The sequence below is a fragment of the Olea europaea genome, chromosome 16 (genome assembly GCF_002742605.1).
Source record: "Olea europaea var. sylvestris chromosome 16, O_europaea_v1, whole genome shotgun sequence".
Classification (NCBI taxonomy): domain Eukaryota; kingdom Viridiplantae; phylum Streptophyta; class Magnoliopsida; order Lamiales; family Oleaceae; genus Olea; species Olea europaea.
This window is the reverse complement of record NC_036252.1, coordinates 13,836,126-13,853,639: the sequence shown is the minus strand read 5'-3', so window position 1 is coordinate 13,853,639 and position 17,514 is coordinate 13,836,126. Positions and strand designations below refer to the sequence as shown.

Sequence of the window (17,514 nt, the reverse complement as noted above, 5' to 3'; positions counted from 1 at the left end):
CGTTTGGGCTTATATAAATACATAGATAGGGTTTTCAATCTAGAGAGAATCTCATAATTCTTGCTAGCACAAGAAGAGAAAACCCTGGTGGCTGCAATCTGTTCTTTGTGTGGAATTCATTGGAAACTGGATAATTGGACAACAATGAGAGGCAAATTCAAGTTGCTGGAACAAAAGATAACACAAAGGAGTTTGCAGGTCTAAGAAAAGGTATAACTTTTATTACAATTCTTATTTAAATACAAACATGAATTCTGGTGGGAATTGAAATTATTATTATTTTCACTGTGCATGTTTAAGTAACTTCCCAATAATATATAGAAGAAAGTGCTTGAGATGAAAAGGGGTTCAAAATTAAGTGTTTGAAGCAAAATAGGATTGCTGGACATTGATCGTTACTCAAGCGTTAGAGTGGCGAAAAGGATTCTACTTCTACTGCTCGAGCGTCGATTGGACGGCAGGCTAGCGGAAAAGAGTCTTCCTTGATATCAACTTTGTTCGAATCTTGATCTTCTTATTGGATTTTTTTGACTTCTTTTTGGACTCTATCAACCCCAAACTATTTTTATAATAACTTGGACTTTAGAAAGCCTATTTTGACTTTGATTACAACTCGATTAATTACTAATACAATTCAACTAAAATATGATTTTGACTTAGAAAATTGCCAATTACAATTTTAGCTTTAACACTATCAACTACTATTACTGTAGACGGAGTTAAAATTATACACGATTAAGATATTACGTGTACAATATTTCTAAAAAATCAGTAAAATTAAAGAAAATTGGTAGTTCAATCATATTCCACTATCTAATTATGTCAAAAAATAAAAATAAAAAAATTCTTCCTCATCTAAAATACTAAGTATTTTGGTAAGATAATTTATTTTGGAATTGTGATATTTTGGAGAATGTCTAGTTAAAAAAGAAGGAAAATTTTCACTTTACGTATAAATTTTTTTATAGAAGACTGTGTGTTTGAAAATGAGTTTTGAAAAATAATTGTTTGTAAAAATGGGGGCCAAACATAGGCTGAATATCTTTACAAAAACTAAGGTAAATTTGTAAATTTGCCTTCATATGAAGATGGAGAAGCTCTTGTTGCAAGGACCATCGAACATTGTTAGTGTTCTTTTCAATGCACTACTCAATGCATTTTCACATAAACTTTGTTCCATATTACCATTTGTAAGAAGATATCCGTAAGTCAATTTATCCAAAATTGCAACTGCAATATGTTTTAACCCTCGAAATTAAACTACGGTCCATTATTGAAGCTAATGAAAACAACATACGCAATTATTCTTAAATATTTTCTAAACAGATCCTCCATTACTCATACACCATAAAAAAATAAGAAATATTTTTTAAATATTGAAATTGTCGACAATATAATAAAATTGAGTGAAAACGAGTGGACTGGTCTCATAATATACCCCCGAATATGAGTTCATTCAAAAAATTTCTCTCATGTAATGAAATTCACAATCATGGTCTTGTAAATCAAATTTTAGACCATGGAGTATCGACAATTATATAAGCATTAATGAAATATTTGTAACCTTCACAAGATTGTAGTATATAATTGTCACAATACACACAAGAGGTAATTTTCATTCATACATTCAATAAGTGGGTTACAGAGTTTATATAAGAAAAAAAGCTCCTAATTTTGGATAATCACAAATATGTAGCTAATTAATTGATTCTACACACAATTGCCTAATTCTATTCCCTTAAAATGATACAATTATATATGATTTATGTTTCCAGAAAAAGATTTCTAACAACTCACGCCAACACTCCCCCTCAAGTCGGTGTATACAGGTCTCTGATGCCCAACTTGTCAAGTGAGTTGTGAAAGTCCTTGCTTGAAACTACCTTTGTGAGTATGTCTGCTAGTTGATCCTCAGACTTTACAAAAGGGAAACGAATTATCTTTGCTACCAAGTTTTCCTTGATGAAGTGTCGATCTATTTCCACATGTTTTGTTCTATCATGTTGAACTGGGTCATGAGATATGGCAATGGCAGCTTTGTTGTCACAGTATAGATCCATCTCAGTAATAGGAGTAAAGCCAAGTTTAGTGAGCAGTTTTCTGATCCAGAGGAGTTCACAAAGTCCTTTTGCCATTCCACGAAACTCCGCTTTAGCACTCGATAATGATACCACTTTTTGTTTCTTACTTCTCCACGTAACGAGATTACCGCCTACAAACATGAAGTAGCCTGAGGTAGACCTCCTATCTGAAATGTTCCCCGCCCAATCTGCATCTGTGTAGCCATCAACTTTCAAGTGATCATTCTTTGAAAACATCAGTCCCTTCCCTGGTGAGGACTTTAGATATCGAAGTATTCGAGTCACAACATCCATGTGGTCTTTGCTAGGGCTATGCATAAATTGGCTAACTACACTTACGGCATAGGCAATATCTGGACGAGTATGAGAAAGTATATAAGTTTGCCAACTAATTTTTGATATCTCCCTTTATCCGTTAGCACTTGATCTGAACACTCACTCAGCTTAAGGTTTTGAGAGATAGGAGTATCTGCTGGTTTACATTTCAACATCCCCACCTCAGCCAGCAAGTCTAGCACATATTTTCTTTGGGATAGGAATATGCCTTGTCTTGATCTAACCACTTCAATTCCCAGGAAATACTTGAGGCCTCCCAAGTTCTTTATCTCGAACTCAGACGCCAGCTATTTCTGAATTCTAGATATCTCTTCTTTATCATCCCATGTGATAATCATGTCATCCACATACACTATCAATGAAGAAAGAGTAAATCATCTGAACCATGCTTGAGGTGACTGCTTCAAGCCATATAATGCTCGCTGCAATTTACACACGACATTTTGTGAAGACCCTGTATAGCCCGGAGGGAGGTCCATATAGACTTCTTCTTCAAGGTCGCCATGAAGAAATGCATTCTTCACATCAAGCTGATGTAATGGCCAGTCAAGATTAGCAGCGAGGGACAATAGTATTCTAACAGTGTTTAGTTTAGCAACTGGTGAAAACGTCTCTTGGTAGTCTATCCCATATGTCTGTGTATATCCCTTCGCGACTAGCCTTGCTTTGTACCGCTCAATGGATCCATCTGCCTTGTGTTTGATGGAAAATACCCATCTGCATCCTACTGTCTTCTTTCCTTCAGGTAATGGAACTAGTATCCACGTGTTATTCTTTACTAGTGCCTCCATCTCATCTTTTATTGCCTGAGTCCATTTGGAATCTAATAAGGCATCCTGAATTCCTATTGGAACATGATTAGAAGAGAGAACATGTACAAAGGCTTTTAGTGGATCAAATAACTTCGTGGTGGATACATAGTTGGCAACTGGATATCTTGATCTTCGTTTTTCAATGTCTGGAGAGTATCTGCTTGGCGGTTTGCCTCGATATGCCTGAAAGGTAAATTATAGCCACCAGGAGTATCTAAATTGCTTATATGTGAAGGAGTGTTTACCTCAGATATATTCTCAAGAGATGGGCCTGCGGATACTGAAGAGAAAGGGGGCTTTGGTTCGGTGGAGTTTGGTTCAGCTTCTACAGTTGGTTCCGGATCTTGAGTCATATCATTCCTTAAGTCAATATCTATAGGAGCTGTCTCTATCTCAGTATTATTTGACACTCAAACTTCGACCAATTCAACTCTTCATCCCTTGTCTCCCCTTGAAGAGGAGAATTGGATGTTGGAGAAAAAAATGTGTCAGACTTCGAGAAGGTAACATCCATAGTTACATAGGTCCGTTTGGAGGATGGATCATAGCACCGATAGCCCTTTTGATGTGTAGCATATCCCTCAAAAAGACATCGGAGAGCACATGGGTCAAGTTTTGTCCGTTGATTCTTGTGAAGATGTACATAGGCCACACAACCAAATACTCGAGGAGAGAGCATTAGAGTTGGTGGTAGAGCAACATGGGATGATAGGACCTGGAGTGGAGTCTTAAAATTTAAGACTTTAGAGGGCATCCAATTGAGTAAGTATACAGCTGTGGACACTGCATCAGGCCAGTAACAGTTTGGAACATAGGTTCCATGAAGGAGAGCTCTTGCAGTTTCAAGAATATGTCGATTTTTCCATTCAGCAACGCCGTTTTGTTGAGGGGTTTAAGGGCAAGACGTCTCATGAATGAGACCGTGTTGTTCAAAGTAAGTGCGAAACCATTGGTTGATAAATTCACCACCATTATTGGAACGAAGAACTCTTAGTTTGGCAGAGAGCTGAGTTTGAATCATGGCATGGAATGACTGAAATACTTTGAACACTTAATCTTTATTTTTTAGTAGATAGAGCCAGGTCATGCGAGTGCAGTCATCAATAAATGTAACAAACCAACGAACCCCAAACCTTGTAGTAATAGGTGAAGGGCCCCACACATCAGAATGTACTAGGGAAAAATGAATACTACTTTTATTCATGATTGATTGATAAGAAGTGCGTTGACTTTTCGCTAAAATGCAGTTATTACATTTAAAATTAGAAACTTCCTTATTCAAAAAAAGGCTAGGTAATAATTGCTTTAAATAACCGAATGATGGATGCCCAAGACGACGATGCCACATCCAAATCTGTCTTTCCTTCACATTACTCTGAACATGATGAGTGCGACCGACACTGAAATGCTCCATGTAGTATAACCCCTCTCTCTTAGTACCACGCCCAAGTATCTCCTTGGTGAGAATATCCTGAAGAAGACAAAAGGTTGGATAAATAAGTACCACACAATTTACTTCAGCCGTCACTTGGCTTACAGACAATAATTTATGTGAGAGTGATGAAACAAGTAAAGTGTGGGATAAATGTAGAGAGGGAGACAGAGATACAGAGCCAGCCCCGATGACTGGGAAAATAACTCCATTTGCATTCGCAACCCTGTTGCGTCGAGGTGAGGTCCTTTGAATAAAATCTCTTTCATCATAAGTCATATGGTCAGTTGCCCCGGAGTCAAGTAACCATAAATTATTATTCTTGTCACTGGAGGATGTAACACAAGCTGAACCAAAATTACCTGGTTCTGATGAGGGGTCCATATCCTGAAAATAATCATTTTCAGGAATCAAAGATAGTTGAGAGTCAGATGTTGCCACGGCCGCCTTGCCTATTCGCTTATTGGTGCCCGTCCCATTTTTGTTCTTTTTTTCCTGCAACTCATGCCACCAATCGGGGTATCCATTAAGTTTAAAGTAGTTTTCTCGTGCGTGCTTGTTATTTCCACAGTATGAACACTTAATTTCCTCATCCAAACCCTTTAACTTATTTGGCCCACTTTTATTTGGGCCTCCACCACTTTTATTTGGGTCTCCCTTTAAATAATTTATTCCAACAATAGCAAATGATCCCCTCTTCACGCCTTTGGTTGCCAAGATCGCTCCAGGAAGACCATTGTCGGAGTCTGTAGAAACCATGACTGCTTGTCGCAGTGCCTCACGACGGACGTACGCATACGCCTGCTCAACGGTAGGAAACGGGTCCATCTGCAAAACTCCACTACGGATGCTACGAGACGTTCATCGAGCCCGTCAAGGAAGGTGTAAACTCTGTCTTCTTGGGTCAAATTATTGAAGTGGCGGATGTCAGCGGCACACTTCATTGGATTTGGGCGACGAAAGTCAATTTCGCGCCACAACCCCTGCAGTTCAGTGTAATATTTCTCCATAGATCCGCCTGCTTGTCTTAGGCGACTCACCCTTCGTTGAAGATCATAGACTTGGGATTTATCATTCCCATCAAAGTATGTAGTGGCAATAGCATCCCAAACTTCCTTAGCAGTGTGGAAACGAATGAAATTGCCAATCAGAACAGGGTCCAACGAATTGATAATCCATCCCTTGACAATGGCATTCTCAGTTCGCCATTTTCGGAATGAGGGATCAGTTGGTAGGGGTGGAGGTGTATCTCCATTAATGTAACCCAGTTTATCTTTCCCGAAAATATACATTTCCATAACCTGGGACCATAGGCCATAGTTTGTATCATTCAGTTTGATACCAATCTGGGGCGAATTTTCAGTGAGTGGGGCTGATATGTGTGTCTTGGTTAAGGCTTCAGAAATTTTGGTGGAAATATTTGTAAGTATAGCATCAGAATTAGGTGAAGATTGGTTGGGATCGGTGATGAAGTTGGGGTCTTCCATGTGTTTGTGAAAATGTTCACAAGAACCGGGCTACAGGTAACTTGGAGAAGAGGAACCAGGACCGTGTGTTCTGCTCTGATACCATGTCACAATATACACAAGAGGTAATTTTCATTCATACATTCAATAGGTGGGTTACAGAGTTTATATGGGAAAAAAACTCATAATTTTGGATAATCACAAATCTGTAACTAATTAATTGATTCTACACATAATTGCCTAATTCTATTCCCTTAAAATGATACAATTATATATGATTTATGTTTCCAGAAAAAGATTTCTAACAACTCATGCCAACAATAATAAGTTGAGTTTGACCTACATATGTGATAAATGTTCTCGCTTTTAGTCCATTTTCTACATATAAATCATCTTATATTTATTTTTACTAGGGGAGATCTTAATAAAATTAAGAGTGTATCTAATTTTTTTCTAATTGTTCTTCTATTGATTTTAGTTCATTTTTGACAATTAAATTAAAAAAAAATGTGACAAACACAACGGACATGAAGTAGTGCACCACCAAAATCGGGATTAAGTTGTCCATATAATTTTTCAATGACAACTTTGTTGATTGATGCATTATCAAAGGTAAAATTAAAGATTTTAGTTCCACGACTAACTTCTTTAATAATTTCATTATAATATTTACTTCATTATGAGGGATATTCAATTACTTTAAATATATAATTTTTTTTATGTATTAAGCATTGTTTATCTATGTAGTCTATGGTAGTAGATATGTAATATTTGTGGTTATTACCAAACCAAAAGTCACACATAAAACACTGGCATATTTAAATAATTCACTATTAGCTACAAACATCGTCATACATTCACACGCGTTCTTTTGTGAATAGACCCTACTATTAAGACCAATTTTAGAACTTGCACAAGGAGAATGAAAATGAAGTTGCACATGATTACTTCCAAATCTCTGTGTTTGGTGTATATATTTTATAATGTTGATACACTTCATGAAGCTAACTTTTCTTTGTAGTATTTACAATGTGCATTGTGCTTCGGATTTTCATCTACTAATGCACTTTTGGCCACTAATTTAAAGTGTTCTCAACACTTGTCATTTTGTTTTTGTTTGTTCGTCATTTATTACTTTGATCTACTATTACTATTTCATCATCTTCATCAACATTATCTAAATAAGTTGTATTCGTACTCCTATAGTCATCGCCTAAATGAACACAAAGTGCAACATCATTTAGAATAATTAAATCGTGATCTAATGGCAGAGTAATTTCTAGAGTGTTAGAAGCACCAAGAATTTGTTGAAATTACCGATTTTCAACAATCTGTAATAATCCATTTAAAAAATGGTTGTACTATATGTACATAATATTTTACATAATAGTTTGCATACACATGATATGATGAGATATGATTGATCAAAATTTGTTCAATAAAATAAGTAAAAAAATCTCCATTTCTGACACTAATTATCTATATGAAAATAATTATGTGACTCCATTATATACAAGTGGTATTATTTTTTAAAAGAATATATATAAGAAAGAGGTAGAGCAAATTATTTAAATAAGTAATTGAGAAACAATATAACTTTGTTTATGAACAATAAAAAAGTTTAATACGAAGATTGGAACAATTGTAAATGAAGATAGTAAAGATTTGTCGAAAAAATGAAGTAAAGTCAGGGTTTATATAGAAAAATGATGACAATATATGACCACTGTTGTCGCTTAAAAATGGCCAACAAGTGTCGTTAGAAGATGATATACATGTGGACGTATTCTGTAGTATATCTACTGTAAATATATTTGCGAAAGAAGAAGAAGATAGAGACTATATATTATGTTCTCCTTTCCATTCAAATATCCATCCTCCAAAATGATATAGGGGAGTATTTATAATGATACACATGAGATGTTGTCCATTGGATGACAAGCCATGTGACTTCATCTCTTCAACCAAAGTATCTAATCCTAGCCATCATTTCATCCTATTGACAAGACAAGATATTTATACTAATTACAAAGGTCATATCAATCAGTTCCTAAGATACGCTCGTCAAACCCTCTGGGCATCAAGGACCTTGGTGCCAAGGGGTTCGACAAAAAGATGTCAACCCACTTCGGATGAACTATGTTAGAACATCTTTGGAGAATTCTAGTAAAACGACCTCGGAGTTCAGTGCAACAACTCCAACCGTTGACCACTTACACAGTGCTTCGTTTATGGCCTCGGCCACTTACTCAGGGTTTCAGCTTAAGGACCTCTTGAGCCTCGGTTTGAGGCATGGACTTCTTGAGCTTTGGTGGACATCCTTGAAGGAACGTAGGCAGGCACTTCGGCCATCTTTGAAGGCACCTTGGCTTATCTTTTGGAGAGTCTCAGCTTGGGTTTTGTAAGCACCTCGGCTAAGCTTTGGAGGCACCTCCGCTGACCCCCTTAAGAGCCTCAATTGAATTACTGATTTACAGCTCATCCATGCATTCCACACGTATTATTGTAGTGCCTCCGCGTGGCATTTCATATTCGACCAGCAACAACCACTTGGCACAACGCTCATAAAAATATTTGGTCCACAAGTCCAAGACAAGCCGACTCTAAGCCCCCACGGGACATAGAATTTTCCAATTTCTTGTATTAACATTTGCCGAATCAAATTTGTGACACATAACCTATTGACATAGTTAGATACATTTGGACAAAAATAAGATATTAGATGAAAAATATGATATCTTCTTTGTATTATTTTATTGTCCCTACCTATCCAATGTGTAGCTCTCTGCTTTCACATAAATGAAGTATATGACAAAGCCCTGCCATGTGACATCCAGTTACATATTTCGTTTCTACTGGAAGTTGAAAATTATCTACGGATATAATTGGCATTTTGAGCAGTAACTTGTTGTTTTAGTCAATGCTACAAGTACAGTCATTTTGACGACATAGTTGACAGCCCTCTCACATACAAGAGGTGGAGCCTACGATTAAAATAATTGTAGGCCCCACGATTGCAAGAGTGCTGAACAAATACAGCATTGTACACACAGCATATTTCTTTAGTCCAAGGCCATTAGTGTTTGTTTAATTGATTGGGTTCCTCCATGGGCATATTTGCCAATCCATCTTCATTCGTTTGGTCTAATATGTTTCTTTTAGTTTTTTCTAATAAAATTCATCTAATCGGTAAAATATTTGACACAAACTCCTACCAATTAATTAAGAGAAAACAAGACGCATAGAAGTTTAGTGAAGGGCATAAATCGAATATCCACAAAAATTAAAATATGAAAATAAGGAAAATCGAACAAGATTTACAATAATTTCACCGTAATAAATGGCCGTCGATGAGTGTTATTTAAGTCTTTGAACAGAAATAACAAGTAAATCAAACAAAATAGACTAAAAAGATTCATTTAATCTACAATAAAATGTAAAAAGATTTTGTTCCATTGTTAATTTTGACATAGACCCTCCCTTAGGTCATGATCTGACCTGACCTAGCAATGGGATTAATAAGTGTTTACCTTTTTCCCATTGCCTTGTCATTGAGGATATGCATATGTCATTCTTCCATGCCCACCAAGAGACACATGCTTGACGTTGCTATATGACAAATTGTTTATGAATATTATAATTAAATATTTTGAAAATTAAAAACTCTGTCATTTTCAATTATTAACCTTGCTTTCCCTTTATAACGTTTAAGGATTTTTAGAAAACAAAATCAAATAATTTGGCTAATGAATATTGCGATGAAATGTGGATGATAGAAAATAAAGAATACGATAAACCTAATTTTTTGATAAACCATATAACGCAACAACTAAATCGAATGTATAGATCACCTTATTCTCATTACACGAAAAATTGACACGACCAATAGCCCATAATCAACCTCGTGCTATAAAACGCAAATGCTTGAAAGAGCAAAGCGAAAATGAGATTGGACACATAAGACCAAGGACGGATTCAAGGGGACAAAAAATAATAATAATAATAAAATATTGCACTGAACTGGTAAGTAAAAACTACTACTTAAACCTAAAAATTTGCTATATAAGTAAAAATTCACTTTTATGTAAAAAAAAATGACATATAAATATAAAATTCACTTATAATTAAAAATTTATGTACAAGTAAAATTTCACTTTTAAGTAACAAATCACTTATATGTTAAAAAAATTATTTATAAGTAAAAAAATATAAGTCTATATAAAATCTACTTATAAGAAAAAAAAAATTTAACTTATAGGATAAAAATAAACTTATACGTAAACAGTATTTATAATTAAAAATTCTCTTACAAGTAATCGATTTCATGTACAAGTAAATAAGAAGTAAAACATCTAATTAATTTGTTAAACTTTCACTAATTATAAGGTCTTGTAATATAATATTTCATATTGGAACAATATTCACTGATCAACTTAATACAAAATTCCTAATAATCCTGACATGCAATCTAATACGGTGTACGAAACATTAACTCAAGTCATTATAAACTAGAGATTAAACGAAAAGTAAAATATAACCAATCTAGGAATCCCGCCTAACTCTATAAATAAACGAGATTCAACTTCGTCGACTACTTGAATAAGACTTTGTATCCAGATTCTTTTAATATTAGGATGAAAAAAAAACTGAACTTTTCTAAAAGAAAAGTAGATTATAATTTTTTCATGAATGATCAAATTATGACTGGATAAGTTAGTGGGGCATTGAAGAACCATATTATTGATAGATGACAAAGTTTGATACCAAACAATTCATAAAGGGGCCATAGCCCTACATGTGCTGTGTCCTCTCTTACCCTTAGCATCTGACTTCTAATTTAAACCCCACCAACCAAAATAAAAATCAAATCAAATGAAAAAAATAGAAGATGCCCATGTAACACCATAAAAACACGCAGTAACATTCTATTTGTTTCTTTTATCTAACAAGCTATATTGTAGGGTATGTTACTCTTTCGAAAATCCCTTTTTAACAAGCGATAACTTCGAGAGGTGCACCATGCACCATGAGCATCAATGTTAGTGTGACTTTTTATCTACTCCATTATTGTTTCTAAAGCGTTCAATTACAAACAACTTTAGAAAGTATAATCAATTATTGTGGTTTTTACTTGTGTTTCGAATGATATTAGGAGTACACTACAATTGATTTCCAATGTGTTCTTAGGATGCATTTGATATGATTTTTATTTTTATTTTTTTGCTTTTGCTTATTGTAGAAAAACTTTTTCAGAAAGCTACCTTAATTTTTATTTAAAAATTATTTTTTTTAAAAGAACATTTTATTCTAGAAGTGCTTTTAGAGAAAGTTATGTTTGGACTAATTTTCTTTAAGAACTTTTCTAATTAGAAGAAACATTTTCATAAAATTAGTCAAAATGAATTCAAAAGTAGCTTTTGTGTCTAAAAAACTCATTTTGACTTTTCAAAAGCCATACTAAATGGACCCTTAGTCTTCTGTGAATGAATAAAGCCACTTGTACAATGTATTTACACAATTTGATTGACAACAAATGTGTTGGAAAAATTTTGGCCATTGATTTAAAAACAATTTTTCAAATAGATGAATTTGATGTTTGCCAACTTATGCATTGTCAACTAAGTCGTAAAATACATTGTACAAATAGCAAGATTGTTTGTGAATTATAATGACGCCTTCTTTTTTTTTTTAAAGTTTTTTGGACATCTCGTCAACATTGTAAAACATGATTAGAGTAAAATGCGTAAAAGATTTTTCGTCTAAACGGAAATCCCACAAAATTTCACGAAGGGAAGAGAACTGGCTCGACCAATCTATGTTCCTCAAGCTTGGCAAAGCTTAGTGGCTCCAAAGAGATAATGACCAATCTTATAACATTATGATGACCTGTTTTGTCAAATCACATAATTAAGTAGATCCGATTGGGTCGAATATAATATCGTCATCAATTGATAGATCATATTATTTGTCGTTGAATAAAATACTTTGCATGTTAAATGGTGACGATATCACACACCTCACATTGAATTAGGCAAGAGAAGTCACATGAATCATTTTAAAGGTTGTGGTAATTGAAAAACTCCAATTCTCAAAAGTCCTCAAGGCCATAACAAGAAAATCTTCCAATATCTATTTCTTGGACCACAGTGACAGCGACTTGGGTTTTGTACTTTCTCACTTGAGATTGTTGAAATTCACTTCTTGGCTCTTCTTGCTCCGCATTTCATCATGTGCAATTTTGTCAATTTGAACCTTGCTACATGTAAATTTTAGTGTACACTTTTATTTACAATTTGCTATGTGACATTATTCAGGTGCACAATTTAAATTTCAAATAATTTTTTCATTCAATTGACACTTGATAATAATGCAAGTGTCAACCAAAGTGTAAAAAATCAATGTACAAACGGCAAAGTCCAATTTAACGACATGCGATTCTCAAAACCATGATTTTAATCCACCAAGCATCTCCAATGGTTAAAGATAGCGATGAAAATAGGAGGAAATCCAGAAAGTTAAAAAAACAATGATTTATTTCATAGATTATATTTGTATAACAAGGGATCCATTGGGAAAGAGAGAAAAGTACATACCCTAAAGTCTTATGAGAACCTATATTCTTTTCCACGAAAAAGGGACCACAAATGGCAATCCTGCTGCTTTTCTGGACTTTTGATGTTGAGGTTTGCAGAACATCAATGCCACCCACCCACACCACCCCACTCCAACTTCCCACAACGTACCCACTTAACTACCTTCCATTCATTGTGATGTTAAAGCATCAGACTATCATCTTTGGATTAGGTATGGACTGAATGAATCATAGTACTGGTTTACTCTTTTTGCTAAATGCCATTATGTTTGGCTATGCTTAAAAACTAAAATTACTTTCAAGTCTCCAACATGGATGATTCACTTTTTCACAACAATGGATGGAGATTAGGAAACAATTAGAAGCTCAGACCAGAATAATTAATCCAGAATGCATAAGAAGAAAAGGCAACATGGATATTAAAACGCCGATAATAATCATACTTTTCTTCATTTAAATTAATAAAGACAAGCTTAGGATATCATTCCCACGTCGACTTGTAAATACATGTACAAAATCCAGCAGCAAGGTTAATCAAAGGGTTAAGTATTATACACATTCACAATACCACTACATTACAGTAACTATTCACTTGTTCTAAGCCCAGGATGGAGGGCTGTGAGGAAGGATGGAATGGAAAAGGTGTTTTTGATCCTACAAACAGTATCATATAAAATACAAAAACAATAAAAATGTTCAGCACTGTGTTGGAAAAGGTAACCATCTGCACTTCAGCAGGTTTACTGGAATAGTTTATATGCTTCCTGTGGATCTGGATGAACGACTCCGGCTACCTAAATTGGACATATCTTTCTTCCAGTCCAAATTCTGAAAGCACTTTAATGGTCTAACCTGTACATGGCAACGGAGAAAACCATCTAAAATGCCTTTAACATTAATGTTACTATTTATCTGTCATAACCATAATATTATCTGCAATACTCTAGATGATATTAAGCCCTTGTTCGAGTCTCATTCTTTTGGAAAAATGCATTTTTCAATAGTGTTTTGACATCATTTCAACCACACATTCTTCAATAAAATAATATTACACGCAAATCCAAAACTTTTCCTTATTTTTTAACCATATATTTTTCATCAATACACTATTCAAAAATTCATTCTTCTCTAAAAATGGGGCTAAAACTACCTATTTGTACGCTGAAAGGAAGAGAAGGGGGGGGGGGGTTGAGAGAGAGAGAGAGAAACCTTCCAACGCCTTTTATGGCTAAAGCTATTATAGATTGCCTCCAGTCTAGGAATTATTTGCTTGAATGTCGGCCTGTCAGCTGGTTTCTCACTCCAACACTCTTCGATCAACCTGTAATGAAGAACAAAAGGGAGTAATGACTGAAATAGATTATTATGTAAGCTCAAAGCGTCTCAGTAAGAAGTCAAAAATTTTCTGGTGAAACAATATTTTAGCAAATTAGCTGCAGAGAGATTTCACAAATATTTTATCCTTAAAAAGATAAAGATTTTAAATCCGTATATCATAATTTTCAACTACAATACACAAAAGATCTTGCTTCAGTTAGGCTACAAAAGAATATTATGCAGGACTCATAAGCATCGAGGAAAACAAGTTACTTACTCTTTAAGTCCATGGGCATAAACCTTCGCAGAGGCTCTAAATGGAGGACGCTCTTTTGCAGCAAATAATTTAGGTACTTCATTTTCTGGCTTTACATAGAACGGTTGGAAGCCTTCAATCATCTAAGGTTTAGCACATTACAAAAATCAATTTAAGAAGCCTGCTTAACAAGAAGCACTAAATGTACTCCGCAGATAATTTTTTCTAGAGTCTAAAATATGTTCTGATATCAATAAACTAGTTAAAGAAGCTTGTGAAATCAAAAGCCAAAATAAGTAACAAAATTTCTTCTGACTTTCCAGATGAACAAACACGACCTTTTTATCATTCTCAAATCACAGACCCTTAAACATTAGGGTTCCAGTACCTCTTGTAAGATCAAAGCAAATGAGAAAACATCCACTTTGGTGTCATAATCTTCATTTCTGAAAAGCTCAGGAGCCATATATCGGCCTGTTCAATTGACAGAAAGTTATTTGAATAATTAGTAATTTATCCACTGGGTGCCTGTTTGGTTTGGATTAAAAAAGTCTGATTGTAATCTAAGTCAAAGTCAAACAATCAGTATTAACCACTTCTTTCATGGGTCCTACAACTTTTCAACCACACATTTCAAAAACTTCTATCATAATCTGCTAAAAAATCTAATTTTAATCCCGGCTACTCTCTGGGAAGCAAAATAAAAATCTCTTAAGAGCGGTTTTCAAATAAAACTCTTAAGAGCAGCAGACTCACGAGATGTGTCGTGAAAGGTAAGCGGTTTATCTTCTTTAATTCTGTTGGCCGCTTTAAGTAACTTGCTCACTCCAAAGTCTGCAACTTTCAGATGTCTAGAATCGTCCCGCAAAATATTTCTGTTGTCTTACTCAAACACGAGAAAAACTATTTTAAGAAATTTAAAAAGGATGAATGTCGTACTTAAATTTCATTCTAGGATTTAGAAGACGCAACTATCTATATTTACAAAGTGAAATTTCAATAGCAACAGAAAGACTTACGAGGGTTCCAGATCTTGGTGAATAATTGCTTCAGGCTTATTTTCATGTAAATAATTCATTCCCCTGAGAATCCAAATATATTGTTAGAAAGTGTGTACATTAGTTACAGGGAAATTCATCTTGGAACATAGAAAGATCAGTCAGCAATGAAGGCAGTTGACCAGTCAGTCCCAGTGCAAACTATTGCCTCCATGTATGGGGATATTTCCTCAAATTTCTTCACATATGCTTTCCTTTGAGGTAAATTAATCATTTCCAATTTATTTTTAACCTACTCATCAATTGAACTATATCTTCTACTCTTATTTGAGTTTCACCATGTAACTGCTCCATTTATTTAGAAAGATGATGGTGAAACATTCTTCATAAAATAAAATTGCTTTTAAAATTTTCAAATTCCTAGCAATATTCTTCATCCTAAATTTGTTAGGAAAAATAAATTGCATAGAAATTTAAGAAATGGTGAATAAAAGAAAAGAGGGAAAAGCGGAAGAAGAAAAAGAAGCCATAAATCTGGACTCTGCATCTGAACACGGCCGAATATCTTCTAGTATGATAAGATAACCAAAACTACTTTGTCTGTGAAACAATAATATATTACAACGAACTAACAAAAAGATAATAAAGCATCTAGAATTATAACAACTTTAGGAACAAGTCTTGAACCTGGCAATATCCATAGCAAATCTGAGAGCTGTTACAGGTTTAAGTGCTCCTCTTATTTTCAAAAATTCACGAAGGTCACCCTAGACATACACAAAATAAATATCAGAGATGCTATTCTGAAGATTAGCTTGGCCAGATCAGTGAAACTTCAAATCTAGTATGAGACAAAATCATCTTACAGTGGTATAATACAAAGTTTACTGTCAATAATTCTATTACTTATTAGTTACAAATCACTCATTAGTCAGTTTTCAGTAAAGGGAGAGCAATTCTGATGCCAATGAAATATTAAATGTGGCAAGTAGAAAATGAAATTAAGGAAATGCATCAACGAAACTTGGAGGACAAAAAATAAGCAAATACTAATGCCAACAAGGATGAAAAAGAAAAACCCAGATTCCCTATTTCGTGGGGACAACCACTGGGAAGTATTTTCAACTTTCTTAACACGCATGGCAATTTGTAATACAAACTTAAAAATAATTAACCAAGCTTGGACAGGATGTCAGTAAAACTTTAAACTTGAGTCATTAATAGACATCTTTATCATTTCTTCATATGAACCAATAAAGGATACAGTGCACACTGTCGTAGTTAATATCATAATTCAACATCATCATCATATTGTTTCCCCACTTCCACCACTTTATAAGCTTCCAATTTCATATATAAACAAAACGGCATTCAAAGACATTACAACCCAGAGCCAGATGATTTCAACAGAAATGGATGCATAAAATTTAAGAACTTGTGATACTTTAGCCTCTCACGCATGATTGACATGCAAAAGTAGCTAGAGAACAAGTCCATGAAGACTGCAACAGAAACATCTTTTAGAGAACACTTTAAATCAGATCAATGCAGAAGGAAAGAACAGAAACCCACATGCAGACATGAAACTGATATATCAGGACTTTATCCAAACTCTGACCACTTATAGTCATCTAACATACAAACTGATGTGACAGGGCTTGAAGCTAAGTTGCAAGGACATGGACACGGCAACCCACGATTTTCTCCAAAAAGCAGGACACTGACATGTCAATTCAAATTCTTTAAAATTTAAAATTTATATATCTTAACCTTATATTTTTATGTTTTTTAATATTAGACAAGGCACATGCATGTCAAACACTTGCCCAAAGAATGTTTCTAAAGTATCCCTCGAGCATTAGAAATTTTAAAAAATAAATAAAATAATAGTACAAGGCATGTGGCTTGTTGGATCCACGACATGGAGTGTCCGAGGAGAATTGGTGTCGGACACGACACAATAGGTGCCAAATACAGACATCCCACCTTAGTAGGTGTGTCCATGCATCACAAGCTTGATGAAATCAACAGAGAATTGAGTAACAGGAAACAAAGCCAAATATTATTTGCACAGGACAGCTGAAAATTCATAAGAAAAAATGTACTGATGTAAATATCACCCATTCACATTAAAAAAATTTAAAAAAAAAAAAAAAAAAATTAAAAAAAAAAAAAAAAAAAAAAAAAAAGGAAAAAAAAAAAAAAAAAAAAAAAAGGGAAATTT

The 17,514-nt window shown here is 34.4% G+C and overlaps 1 protein-coding gene across 1 annotated transcript in view; it reads right to left on the bottom strand.

The window, feature by feature from the left end:
- Positions 1 to 13,138: 13,138 nt before the first annotated feature.
- Positions 13,139 to 17,514, bottom strand: part of LOC111412656 (integrin-linked protein kinase 1-like) — a 7,385-nt gene continuing 3,009 nt past the window's right edge. Inside the window, exons 4-12 of the mRNA XM_023043585.1 lie at positions 16,909 to 17,010; positions 16,780 to 16,792; positions 15,978 to 16,057; positions 15,312 to 15,374; positions 15,049 to 15,167; positions 14,681 to 14,766; positions 14,314 to 14,435; positions 13,929 to 14,040; positions 13,139 to 13,571 (exon numbers count right to left, since the gene is read on the bottom strand). Coding sequence (XP_022899353.1) covers positions 13,473 to 13,571; positions 13,929 to 14,040; positions 14,314 to 14,435; positions 14,681 to 14,766; positions 15,049 to 15,167; positions 15,312 to 15,374; positions 15,978 to 16,057; positions 16,780 to 16,792; positions 16,909 to 17,010 — 796 coding nt within the window. The 3' untranslated portion in view covers positions 13,139 to 13,472. The remainder of the gene's footprint in view (positions 13,572 to 13,928; positions 14,041 to 14,313; positions 14,436 to 14,680; positions 14,767 to 15,048; positions 15,168 to 15,311; positions 15,375 to 15,977; positions 16,058 to 16,779; positions 16,793 to 16,908; positions 17,011 to 17,514) is intronic.